Source organism: Mercenaria mercenaria, chromosome 14, assembly GCF_021730395.1.
Source record: "Mercenaria mercenaria strain notata chromosome 14, MADL_Memer_1, whole genome shotgun sequence".
Classification (NCBI taxonomy): Eukaryota; Metazoa; Mollusca; class Bivalvia; order Venerida; family Veneridae; genus Mercenaria; species Mercenaria mercenaria.
The window spans coordinates 49,012,966-49,027,123 of record NC_069374.1 but is presented as its reverse complement, the minus strand read 5'-3'; the positions used below and the strand labels follow the sequence as shown (position 1 = coordinate 49,027,123).

The window sequence follows — 14,158 nt, the reverse complement described above, 5'->3', positions numbered from 1 at the left end:
GTTTAGGAGAAAAGTTTACCTAAACATAAAACTTAACCAATAAATCTGATATTTTCTAAGTCCAAGAGGGGCTATAATTCTTAAACAAGAGGACCATGATGGTCCTGAATCGCTCACCTGTCCCAACATGACCCAGTTTTGAACTGAGTATGATGTCGTTTTTTTTTCTATTATTTGACATAGTGACCTAGTTTTTGAGCTCATGTGACCCAGTTTTGAACCTGATCTAGATATCATGAAGATGAACATTCAGACCAACTTTCATACAGATCCCATGAAAAATATGGCCTCTAGAGAGGTCACAGGGTTTTTTCATTATTTGACCTACTGACCTAGTTATAGACGGCACGTGACCCAGTTTCAAACTTGATCTAGATATCATCAAGGTGAACGTTCTGACCAATTTTCATGAACATCCATTCAAAAGTATGGCCTCTAGAGAGGTCACAAGGTTTTTCTATTTTTAGACCTAATGACCTAGTTTTTGACCGCAGCTGACCCAGTTTCGAACTTGACCTAGATATCATCAAGATGAACATTCAGACCAAATTTCATACAGATCCCATGAAAAATATGGCCTTTAGAGGGGTCACAAGGTTTTTCTATTATTTGACCTACTGACCTAGTTTTTGAAGGCACATGACCCAGTTTCGAACTTGACCTAGATATCATCAAGGTGAACATTCTGACCAATTTTCATGAAGATCTTGTGAAAAATATGGCCTCTAGAGAGGTCACAAGGTTTTTCTATTTTTAGACCTACTGACCTAGTTTTTAACCACAGTTGACCCAGTTTCGAACTTGGCCTAGAAATCATCAAGATGAACATTCAGACCAACCTTCATACAGATCCCATGAAAAATGTGGCCTCTAGAGAGGTCACAAGGTTTTTTAATTATTTGACCTACTGACCTAGTTATTGACGGCACGTGACCCAGTTTCGAACCTGACCTAGACATCATCAAGGTGAACATTCTGACCAATTTTCATGAAGATCCATTCAAAAGTATGACCTCTAGAGAGGTCACAAGGTTTTTCTATTTTTAGACCTATTGACCTAGTTTTTGACCGCAGCTGACCCAGTTTCGAACTTGACCTAGATATCATCAAGATGAACATTCAGACCAACTTTCATACAGATCCCATGAAAAATATGGCCTCTAGAGAGGTCACAAGGTTTTTCTATTATTTGACCTACTGACCTAGTTTTTGACGGCACGTGACCCAGTTTCGAACTTGACCTAGATATCATCAAGATAAACATTCAGACCAACTTTCATACAGATCCCATGAAAAATATGGCCTCTAGAGAGGCAGGGGTCCTGAAATAAGCTGTCCGAGTTGTCCGATTCGTGGATTCCTCGGTCCGGACAAGCAGTTTTTAGAAGCTGGCTTGTCCGGGGACAAGTAAAATTTCCGTGGTAAACATTTTATGAAAACGAAACTAATCGGCGTCATCTGTGATTTCCGCATGCCTAAAGGCAATATCTAATCTGTTTGTGATCATTTATGACCCTTAAATTATCAAAACAAAAATGTATGCAGCCATTTATAGACACGTGGACTGGTTTACTACATTTAATGATCATTATTGGAAAATTATACCGTGAAGTTGAAAATGAGTGCCAGTCTGGGGATTCCCGTTATCGAATGTCAGACGGTTTGACCCCTTGACAGTTTGACCCCTTAATTTTTTTTACCAAAGATGACACCTTGACCCCTTAGTGACACTTTGACCCCTATTTTCAGTGACACCTTGACCCCTACTTTTTATTATTTGACACTTTGACCCCTTAGATTTTTTGTGGCTAGGGGTATATTTTTCTGCAGTTTAATTTTTTAATGTGCATGTAAGTCATTGATAAAAGCTGTATAGATGGACTTGTACAAGTTCTAGGCTATGAGTAGGTGACAAAGTATGGTTTATGAGTGTTGGTTTATGAGTGTTGGTATTATTAACAATGATGTTTCACAAACGTTTGCAGTTATCTAAGAAATTATTTAGATGAAATTACTAATCATGTTAGTAATTAGATATACAGTAAATAACTTCATTTACTAATTGAAATAATAAAATAACTCTCTGTTCGAAACTTCTCATTTACTGGTATACTACTTTATTCATAATTGTACATTTTTATAAATAAATACAAGTAACGCTAAACTATTTACATGAAACAGAAAACATAAATATAAAACATACAAAAGACAGAAGACTGTAAAACATAAAAATCAAACAAAAGACACAAATAAGAAAAATACATCACATAAAACATAAAATACATTGAATAAGTACACTTTTTACACAATTTACATGAAACAGACAACATAAATATTAAACATTATACAAAAGACAGAATACTGTAAAACGGAAAAGTCAAACAAAAGACAACAACGACACAAATAAGAAAAATACATCACATAAATCATAAAATACATTGAATAAAATACACTTTGTACACTATTTACATGAAACAGACAACATAAATATTTAACATTATACAAAAGACAACAACGACACAAATAAGAAAAATACATCACATAAAACATAATACACTTTGTACACTATTTACATGATGAGCACTGGTCAGTCTATTATTAAGCACTGGCACTGTTTTTTCAATTTAATTGAGTTTTAGATTTACATACGGCCATAGATCTCACCAACCCGGGCAAGAAAGTCTTCACACACAATGTCATGGTCATCGTACTTGTCCCAAAGCTCCCCAATACGATTGTCCATTGACACATAAACTTGACGACGGTTTCTGGTCACTGCCTGTTGAGAGACAAGAGCAACAGTGATTGATACCAACTTTCCTTCCTGATGAAGAAGTGGAACTAGCACGTAGAATGGGAGCGTGCTGCATCCAGCTTTCTGGTTGAGGCGCCGGTGCCAACCCTCACAGTCGTTGTTTGTGCATACAGGCTGCCTGTAGACACTCCACTCGTCGCCCGTCCACAAACTTGAGCACAACCACTGGTCCCTGACGTATTGGAAGAGATCCCGCACTGGCTGCGAGCTGGTCATGGCGCGGTCCCTCAGACGTTGGAACGCTCTCTCGATGTCCTGACCCGGTAGAAAAGGAAGGGCAAGTAGCTTGCTTATCAGCTGATGAACGGTTGTCCTGTCCTGGTAAGTTTTGGCGAGACCGTGCTCCTTCACATGACGAATGATGGACTGTATCAAAGAAGTTGTATCAGTATATAAATGTGTGTAAGGTTATTGAATTATTATGATTAATTAAATCACTTTAATGTTTTGCTCACATTTTCTGTAAAGTTAATTCACTATCTTCGAACTTTTAAATATATTCAACTTAGATAAAAAAAACATTTTGATTTTAAGGAATTTTCATAAAAAATTAGCCTGATAACCTTTAACACCATACATTTCAATTAATATACAGTACCTACTAGTTACATGTTGTGAAGGTGAGACCCCATTAGGTAACATGTTTATTGTATTGTACCTAGATTAGAGTAATTAGGGGCACACTTCAGTTTACAGTGCAGTGTAATCCAATTATCACACCTCAGTAAGTTTTTAATCCAATCACCACCCTATTGATGGAGTTCAAGTATGCCTTTAAACAATAAATTAAATGATAGATAAATTTGATAATCTGTTTAAAGAATAACTGTAATTGATGTTATTTTTGAATAATTTTATATTTGAAATTAGTTTAATATTGAAATATCATTTTTATGAAAATACATTGAAAAATTGATAAACGTGAAACAAAATGCTATTATAATAAGTGTTAGACTTTAATTGCTCAAATCTTATTAGTGAATTTTACACTCAACAAAATATATATTCATTTACATTAATAAATCAACAAACACATCCTTGATATTCTATCTATTCTGACTGCAATAACTACAATACTATTATACTTAGTAAATCTTATAAAATCATTTTGCATATATTTATCATTGACATTTTTTAATGCAACAAAACATGTTATAATGTACAATTATATAAACACTGCTTTGTGTGATAAAATATGTCCTTGGGTTGTCCAACAACTCTTATAATATTTATAGCTTAGTGGAAAATAATTGAATTTATTCCAACATCTTATCAAACATAGCCAAATATGTGTAATTCTGACAAACATCTCAAATGAATAAGTCAGATTCAATTTATTATGAGTAAACAGAACATTAATTAGACAATGCAGTCCAGATACACAAATGAATTTACAAAATACAATATCAGTTTGACTCAGTTAGATATTAATTTTAACCATGGTAATATAGAGATATAGAGCTAACATTTTACACTTACCTGACTGACATGTTCTATGAGTCCATCTTTATCTTATAATTACTTGCAAATTAGCCCACTTACATAAAATTGAAATCAATGATTTCTTTGATTCAAAGTCATTCTATATTTTAATACAGCATTTATACTTACCATTATATAATTATCGCCTTTTTACATATTCTTTGATGTGTCTTGTGATGTCAAAATCTTCAAATTATGTGATTAAAATTGTATTATTTTCTGATGTCTGTTCCTTTTAAAACACTAAAATAATGTTAAATATTTGAGCCAGAATATCTGTCAATATTCAACAAAAACTGTAAAAGCTAACTATAAATACTGCACATTGACATATAACATGTAATTTTTTCACTTAAACCAAGCAAATAAAAAAAAAACAACATAGGGGTCAAAGTGTCACTATGAAAAAATTGAAAATAGGGGACAAAGTGTCAAGGGGTCAAGGTGTCATCTTATTTTATTAGGGGTCAAAATGTCAAGGGGTCAAAACGTCTTGCTACCCCGTTATCTACTTTCATTTTTGATTTTCAGAAAATCGATTAGCTAGGTTGGCGCTATGTAAAAAAGTTTAGTAGCCAAAATTTGTGGCTTAATTTTTCGAGTCGATTGTTTTGACATTTAACAACTCGGACAGCTTATTTCAGGACCCCTGAAAGACCAGTGCAGTATTCAGTGAATGTTATGGGACCAGGGTAGAAATTCTAGGCATACTGAGATTATTTTTGTCAATGGGCATGTGTTCAAGTGTTCTTAATTATTCTCTACTCACTAAACTTGCTAGTCATAACATATTTTCAAGTGGATGTTCTAGTCACTTAGCTTGCTAGTCATAACATATTTTCAAACAGATGGTTCTAGTCATAACATAAAAACTTTATATAAGTCAAAATAGAAGTCAACAGAAGTGTATGTTTGTATTATTTGTTTATTTAGTAATGATATGATAATGCTGATCCTTTCCTTTTTAAACTAAAAAGTACGGACAAGTTCTTCTTAGGTACGGACAAGTGGATTTGTGGGCCCAACTTGTCCGTGGACAAGTAGACTCTGAAAATATTTCAGGACCCCTGAGAGGTCACAAGGTTTTTCTATTATTTGACCTACTGACCTAGTTTTTGAAGGCACGTGACCCAGGTTCGAACTTGACCTAGATATCATCAAGGTGAACATTCTGACTAATTTTCATGAAGATCTTGTGAAAAATATGGCCTCTAGAGAGGTCACAAGGTTTTTCTATTTTTAGACCTACTGACCTAGTTTTTGACCGCACGTGACCCAGTTTCGAACTTGACCTAGATATCATCAAGATGAACATTCTGACCAATTTTCATAAAGATCCCATGAAAAATGTGACCTCTAGAGAGGTCACAAGCAAAAGTTTACGCACGGACGCACGGACGGACGACGGACGACGGACGCTGCGCGATCACAAAAGCTCACACTGTCACTTTGTGACATGTGAGCTAAAAAACAAGAGCTGTCGGATGACAGCGCGCTCGACTATTCGAAAAATTGATTGAAGAATGGGCTAAAAATATATCCACAAATATTTAGACAAAAGGAAAAAATAATAGACAAACAATGTTCTTGTATTTGTGGATTTCGATAAGTCTTGCACTAAATGGCAATGTGTGAACCAATTTCAAAGTCCAAAAAGGGCCATAACTCAGCCAAAATAGTTGTCAGAGTTATGTACTCTTGCCTACAGATTCAAATCATGATGATAAACAAGTGTTCAAAGTGTAAAAGCAATATGTCGAATAGTTTTGACAAAACGTGGACTTGTATGAAAACAGAACAAATTTCCAAGTCCAAAAAGGGCCATAATTCAGCCAAAATAGATGATAGAGTTATGTACTCTTTCCTACAGATAGAGATTATTATGCTGAACAAGTCATAAAAGTTTCAAAGCCATATGTCAAACACTTTACACAAAATATTAACTGGTACGAAAAACTGAACCCAGATTTCTAAGTTAAAAGGGGCCATAATTCAGCCAAAATCCTTGATGGAGTTATGTACTCTTGCCTATAACTGGATATGGTGATGGTAAACAGGTGTTGATAGTTTCAAAGCTTTATCTCAAAAAACTTTGTCAAAATATGAACTGGTACGAAAAACTTAACCAAGATTTCTAAGTCAAAAAGGGCCATAATTCAGCCAAAATCCTTGATGGAGTTATGTTCTCTTGCCTAAAACTGGGCATGGTGATGGTAAACAAGTGTTGAAAGTTTCAAAGCTTTCTCTAAAAAGACTTTGTCAAAATATGAACTGGTACGAAAAACTTAACCGAGATTTTTAAGTCGAAAGGGGCCATAATTCAGCCAAAATCCTTGATGGAGCTATGTACTCTTGCCTATAACTGGACATGGTGATGGTTAACAAGTGTTGAAAGTTTAAAAGCTTTATCTCAAAAGACTTTGTCAAAATATGAACTGTTACGAAAAACTTAACCATGATTTCTAAGTCAAAAAGGGCCATAATTCAGCCAAAATCCTTGATGGAGTTATGTGCTCTTGCCTATAACTGGTCATGGTGATGGTAAACAAGTGATGAAAATTTCAAAGCTTTATCTCAAAAGACTTTGTCAAAATGTGGACTGGTACGAAAAACTTAACCATGGTGTGACGCCGACGCCATGGTGAGTAGGAGAGCTCTACTTATTCTTCGAATAGTCGAGCTAAAAAATGCAGGACAGACTTATGTTTCTTGCTGCACAGGGTCAGCTTATGATGGTGAACAAGTGTTGAAAGTTTTAAAGCAATAGCTTTGATAGTTTAAGAGAAACGCTGACCTAACATAAAACTTAACCAAGAAATCCAATATTTTCTAAGTCCAAAAGGGGCCATTATTCTTGTAAAAAGCAGGACAGCGTTATGTTTCTTCCTGTAAAGGGTCAGCTTATAATGGTGAACAATTGTTGCAAGTTTCAAGGCAATAGCTTTGGTAGTTTAGGAGAAAAGCTGACCTAAATATAAAACTTAACCAGCCAACGTCGATCAAGTGATGACAATAACTCATCTTTTTTCTCTTTTTTTTTCAAAAAATCAGACAAGCTAAAAATAAATTGATAGAAATTCCCTGACAGAAAAAAAAAATCCCCAATTTTGTTTTGTTGTAGGAGGGTTTGTAAAACGAAGAATATAACAAAAGGGCCATAAAGGCCCTGTATCGCTCACCTGACCTATTGACCTAAATTCTGACCAAGTTTCATTAAGATATGCGGTCCCTAAAGTGTTAACTAGCTTTTCCTTTGATTTGACCTGGTGACCTGATTTTTGACCTCACATGACCCAGATTCAAGCTTGATTAACATTCTGACTAAGTTTCATGAAGATACAATCATAAATGTGGCCTCTAGAGTGTCAACAAGCATTTCCTTTGATCTGACCTAGTGACCTTGTTTTTGAAATTGCAGTTTTTGACCCCACCTGACCCAGATTTGAAACTGACCTACAGATCATCTAGATTAACATTTTGACCAAGTTTCATTAAGATATGGTCATAAATGTGCCTCTTCAGTGTAAACTAGCTTTTCCTTTGATTTGACCGGGTGACCTAGTTTTTTATCCAACATGACCCAGTTTTGAACTTGACCTAGAGATCATTAAGATTAACATTCTGACTAAGTTTCATAAACATTGGGTCAAAAATGTCGTCTCTTGAGTGTTCACAAGGTTTTCCTTTCATCTGACCTAGTGACCTAGTTTTTGACCCCACATGACCCAGTTTAAAACCTGACCAAGAGATCATCAAGACTAACATTCTGATCAAGTTTCATAAAGATTGGGTCAACTAGAAAATGCTTTTGTAAAAAAGCGCATGTCTCCCCCAATGCAAAGTCCTATAGGCAAGAAGTCAATAGGGGTCAGGAGCGAAAGTCAAAGAGACACTGATGGTTGGCTGCAATAGGGATCATCTACTTGGCATGTCCAGTCATCCCGCTAAATTTCGACACTCTTGGCCTAGTGGTTCTCAAGTCACTGTTCAGGCTCCTGTGACCTTGACCTTTGATCAAGTGACCTCAAAATAAATAGGGGTCATCTACTCTGCATGTCCAATCATCCTATTAAGTTTCAACATTGTAGGTCAAGTGGTTCTCAAGTTATTTCCAAAAAATGATTTTACATGAACAGGCCACTGTGACCTTGACTTTTAATAGACTGACCCCAAAATCAATAGGGGTCATCTACTCTGCATGTTCAATCATCCTATGAAGTTTCAACATTCTGGGTCAAGTGGTTCTCAAGTTATTGATCGGAACTGGTTATCAATGTTCAGGCCCCTGTGACCTTGACCTTTAACGGAGTGACCCCAAAAACAATAGGGGTCATTTACTCTGCATGAACAATCATCCTATGAAGTTTCAACATTCTGGGTCGAGAGATTCTCAAGTTATTGACTGGAAATGGTTTTCCATGTTCAGGCCCCTGTGGCCTTGACCTTTAACAGAGTGATCCTAAAATCGTTAGGGGTCATCTACCATGCATGACCAATCATCCTATGAAGTTTCATCATTCTGGGTCAAGTGGTTCTCAAGTTACTGACCGGAAATGGTTTTCCATGTTCAGGCCCCTGTGACCTTGACCTTTCACAGAGTGACCCCAAAATCGTTAGGAGTCATCTACTCTGCATGACCAATCATCCTATTAAGTTTCAACATTCTGGGTCAAGTGGTTCTCAAGTTACTGACTGGAAATGGTTTTCAATGTTCAGGCCCCTGTGACCTTGACCTTTGACGGAGTGACCCCAAAATCAAAAGGGGTCATCTACTCTTCATGACCAATCATCCTATGAAGTTTCAACATTCTGGGTCAAGTGGTTCTCTAGTTATTGATCGGAAATGGTTTTCAATGTTCAGGCCCTGTGACCTTGACCTTTGACGGAGTGACCCTAAAATCAATAGGGGTCATCTACTTTTCATGACCAATCATCGTATGAAGTTTCAACATTCTGGGTCAAGTGGTTCTCTAGTTATTGATCGGAAATGGTTTTCAATGTTCAGGCCCCTGTGACCTTGACCTTTGACGGAGTGACCCCAAAAACAATAGGGGTCGTCTACTCCAGCAGCCCTACAACCCTATGAAGTTTGAAGGTTCTAGGTCAAATGGTTCTCCAGTTATTGCTCGGAAATGAAGTGTGACGTACGGACGGACGGACGGACAGGGCAAAAACAATATGTCTCCTTGGGGAGACATAAAAATGTGGTCTCTAGAGTATTCACAAGGTTTTCCTTTGATCTGGCCTACTGACCTAGTTTTTGACCTCACATGACCCAGTTTGGAACTTGACCTAGAGATCATCAAGACTTACATTCTGACCAAGTGCCATAAAGATTGGGTCAAAAATGTGATCTCTAGAGTGTTCACAAGCTTTTCCTTTGATCTGACCTACTGGCCTAGTTTTTAACCCCACATGACCTAGTTTCAAACTTGACCTAGAGATCATCAAGATTAACATTCTGACCAAGTATCATAAAGATTGGGTCACAAATGTGGCCTCTAGAGTGTTCACAAGGCAAATGTTGACACACGACGGACGACCGACGACTGATGACGCACAAGGCACGCTGACGGACGTGGACAATGACCGGTCACAATAACTCACCTTGAGCACTATGTGCTATGTTGAGCTTAAAATACACCAGAACCCACTATTTTTTACATTCATTTAAACAAAATCCTGGACCCTCTATCTTCTATACCTACCACCAAGAAAATATAAAAGATATGACATTACCGGTAAATAGATAGTACGTGTAACAAATGTTAAGTTGTTCATTTTATATACATATTCAATCTTTGCGCATACAAAACAGACCAAAGCTTCAAAAAGAATGGATTGGCTCTAAAAGTGGCTCCAAAATTTTGAAAGTGGCTAAACTGGTGGCTCCAACTTTTAAAATCCCAGCAACCGCCCTGACTATACACAGGAACTGCAGACATCGACCCAGTTTACCATTATACACAGGAACTGCAGTCACTGACCCACTTTACCATTATACACAGGAACTGCAGACACTGACCCAGTTTACCATTTACCGTTATACACAGCAACTGCAGTCTAACTGACCCAGTTTACCATTATACACAGGAACTGTAGTCTGACTGATCCAGTTTACCATTATACACAGGAACTGCAGACATCGACCCAGTTTACCATTATACACAGGAATTGCAGTCACTGACCCAGTTTACCATTATACACAGGAACTGCAGTCACTGACTCAGTTTACCATTATACACAGGAATTGCAACACTGACTCAGTTTACCATTATACATAGGAACTGCATACACTGACCCAGTTTACTATTATACACAGGAACTGCAGTCACTGACTCAGTTTACCATTATACACAGGAATTGCAACACTGACCCAGTTTACCATTATACATAGGAACTTCAGTCACTACCCAGTTTACCATTATACACAGGAACTCAGTCACCCACCCACTTTACCATTATACACAGGAACTGCAGTCACTAACCCAGTTTACCATTATACACATGAACTGCAGTCTGACTGACCCAGTTTACCATCATACACAGGAAATGCGGACACTGACCCAGTTTACCATTATACACAGGAACTGCAGACACTGACCCAGTTTACCATTATACACAGGAACTGCAGTCACTAAATTTTGAAAGTGGCTAAACTGGTGGCTTCAACTTTTAAAATCCCAGCAACCGCACCGACTATACACAGGAACTGCAGACATCGACCCAGTTTACCATTTTACACAGAAACTGCAGTCACTGACCCACTTTACCATTATACACAGGAACTGCAGACACTGACCCAGTTTACCATTTACCGTTATACACAGCAACTGCAGTCTAACTGACCCAGTTTACCATTATACACAGGAACTGTAGTCTGACTGATCCAGTTTACCATTATACACAGGAACTGCAGACATCGACCCAGTTTACATTATACACAGGAACTGCAGTCTGACGACCAGTCACCATTATACAAGAATGCAGACTGACCCAGTTACCATTATACACAGGAATTGCAGTCACTGACCCAGTTTACCATTATACACAGGAACTGCAGTCACTAACCAGTTTACCATTATACACAGGAACTGCAGTCACTAACTTAGTTTACCATTATACACAGGAACTCAGTCACCCACCCGCTTTACCATTATACACAGGAACTGCAGTCACTAACCCAGTTTACCATTATACACAGGAACTGCAGTCACTAACTTAGTTTACCATTATACACAGGAACTGCATACATTGACCAAGTTTACCATTATACATAGGAACTGCAGTCACTACCCAGTTTACCATTATACACAGGAACTCAGTCACCCACCCGCTTTACCATTATACACAGGAACTGCAGTCTGACTGACCCAGTCACTCACCTGTTTTACCATTATACACAGGAACTGCAATGACACTGACCCCATTTATGTTTATACACAGGATGTAAGGGAGACTCTAGAAACATAGTATTAATATACACAGGAACTGCAGTCTGACTGACCCAGTTTACCATTATACACAGGAACTGCAGTTACCTGTTTTGCCATTATACACAGGAACTGCAGTCTGACTGACCCAGTTTACCATTATACACAGGAACTGCAGACATCGACCCAGTTTACCATTATACACAGGAACTGCAGTCTGACTGACCCAGTTTACCATTATACACAGGAACTGCAGACATCAACCCAGTTTACCATTATACACAGGAACTGCAGTCTGACTGACCCAGTTTACCATTATACACAGGAACTGCAGTCTGACTGACCCAGTTTACCATTATACACAGGAACTGCAGTCTGACTGACCCAGTTTACCATTATACACAGGAACTGCAGTCACTGACCCGCTTTACCATTATACACAGTAACTGCAGTCTGACCCAGTTTACCATTATACACAGAAACTGCAGTCACTGACCCTGTCTACCATTATACACAGGAACTGCAGACACTGACCAGGTTTACCATTGTACACAGGAACTGCAGTCACTGACCCGCTTTACCATTATACACAGTAACTGCAGTCTGACCCAGTTTACCATTATACACAGAAACTGCAGTCACTGACCCTGTCTACCATTATACACAGGAACTGCAGACACTGACCAGGTTTACCATTGTACACAGGAACTGCAGTCACTGACCAGGTTTACCATTTTACACAGGAACTGCAGTCTGACTGACCCAGTTTACTATTATTTCCAACTGGAACTTTACCTGGAATTGAAATTCTGACTGGGGTTGTTCTGCATAGCTGCCAGGTTGTATCTTGTATCCATTGGTATGGCCAAATGTTATTTTATCTCCAACTTCCAACGTACAAGTTTTGTGTGTCTAAATGATAAAAGAAGTTAGAAAAATATAGGGCTGTCATTGATTGGGTCTTAGGCGTATCGACGATACCGATATATCAGAAGACAAATATCGACGATACATCGATATATTAATAATTAAGTTAGATTAACGACCTATTTGTTCATATGCATACTATATACCTTCCTGTAAATGCTATTTTAAGTTTTACTGCCTACTTTCTATATTACTGTTTGATTGTGTTGTATTTGTATTTATGAAATACATAAAAATTAATAACATCTTTCATTTTTATTTTGCCTTCACTCCCTAATTTTGTGTGTCTATTTAGTATATATCATAAACAACTTGTGTGACTGATGGTCCTGAGCTGTTCATCTGGTAGGTTGCTTTTCGCTTTAAAATATGGAATTTTTGAACACATGGATCTGACAATGCGTATCGACTGATCATATCGTCGCAACACGTATGTTTTTTCATGGCGCGCTAAAATTATGTATAGTCAGAAAACTCAACATATTGTGAGAGGCAGTATGTTTCCATGTAGGATTGAAGGATTATCTTTCACAAAAAAAACACCAGATGCAATATTTTCACTTGGGGCAAAATCACGAGTGAAAATGTAAGATATGGTGTTCTAGAGTGAAAGATATCATGATCTTACATGCAAATCAAACCAATTTTCTTTTTGTTTTAAGTTTTAAAGTAAATTTACCAATTTTAAAGTTTCTTACCATGCTGGACATGACTGATTCTGCCTTTGTGACCAGTGTAGATCCTGACCAGCCTAAACATCAGTGCAGTCTGATCATGATCCGCACTGTTCACCATTCAGTCAGTCTCTTGTAGGTACGTACCATTTTAAACACTTAATGGTTCTGTCCAAATTGAAAGATGAACAAGCTCATTGTAGAAATTTTGCAGGATAAGGGTTAATGTTTAATTAGCATACTGTAATACATTTTACTTGAGTTTTAACAAATCTTTTAATCATTTCTAACATCAACTGAAAGCAATACTTCAAATTCTGAAGTGTTTCTCCTACACAAACTTAAAATGTTATGATGTTTTTGCTTCCTGAAAACATACTGAAACTTTTAAATAGATGAAATTTTGAACAAGAGCTGTCAATAAGACTGCCAGTGCTTGACTATTCGAATCGTTGTCACAGAAGCAGGAATATTAATCTAATGTTAACATGGTTAAAATATCAATAGATTTTCAATCAAAACTTTAACCAAAAGTTTTCTTAGTCCAAAAGGAGGCATAATTTGCCCAAAATACATGTCAGAGTTATGGGACTTGATGCAATCAACTAGATTTATAGCCCCAAAGACACATGTGAAATCTTAATTTAATATCTGAATTTGTTTTGCAGATGGTCACTTGCAAGCAAAACATTAAACAGAATTTTCTAAGTCAAAACGGAGGCAAAATGTTATGGGACTTGACACAGTGAGGTTGGTAATTGATCTAGAAAAAGAAAATTAAAATAAGTTTCAAATCTATATGCCTTTCAGAAATAGCTGTATATAGA

At 37.2% G+C, this 14,158-nt stretch overlaps 2 protein-coding genes across 2 annotated transcripts in view; both read right to left on the bottom strand.

Moving 5' to 3' along the window:
* The window catches only part of LOC123527519 (ABC transporter F family member 4-like), a 182,739-nt gene that overhangs the window by 157,191 nt on the left and 11,390 nt on the right, over positions 1–14,158 (bottom strand). The window contains exon 3 of the mRNA XM_053522615.1: positions 12,526–12,642. Within this exon, the coding sequence (XP_053378590.1) occupies positions 12,526–12,642 (117 nt within the window). The remainder of the gene's footprint in view (positions 1–12,525; positions 12,643–14,158) is intronic.
* LOC123527383 (uncharacterized) lies at positions 2,525–3,455 on the bottom strand. Its single transcript, XM_053523455.1, has one exon. The coding sequence runs from the start codon at positions 3,029–3,031 to the stop codon at positions 2,642–2,644; it is 390 nt and encodes a 129-aa protein (XP_053379430.1). The 5' UTR covers positions 3,032–3,455; the 3' UTR covers positions 2,525–2,641.

Coding starts and splice junctions, on each gene's coding strand:
- LOC123527383 (XM_053523455.1), bottom strand. CDS start 3,031: ATGACCAGCTCGCAGCCAGTGCGGGATCTCTTCCAATACGTCAGGGAC.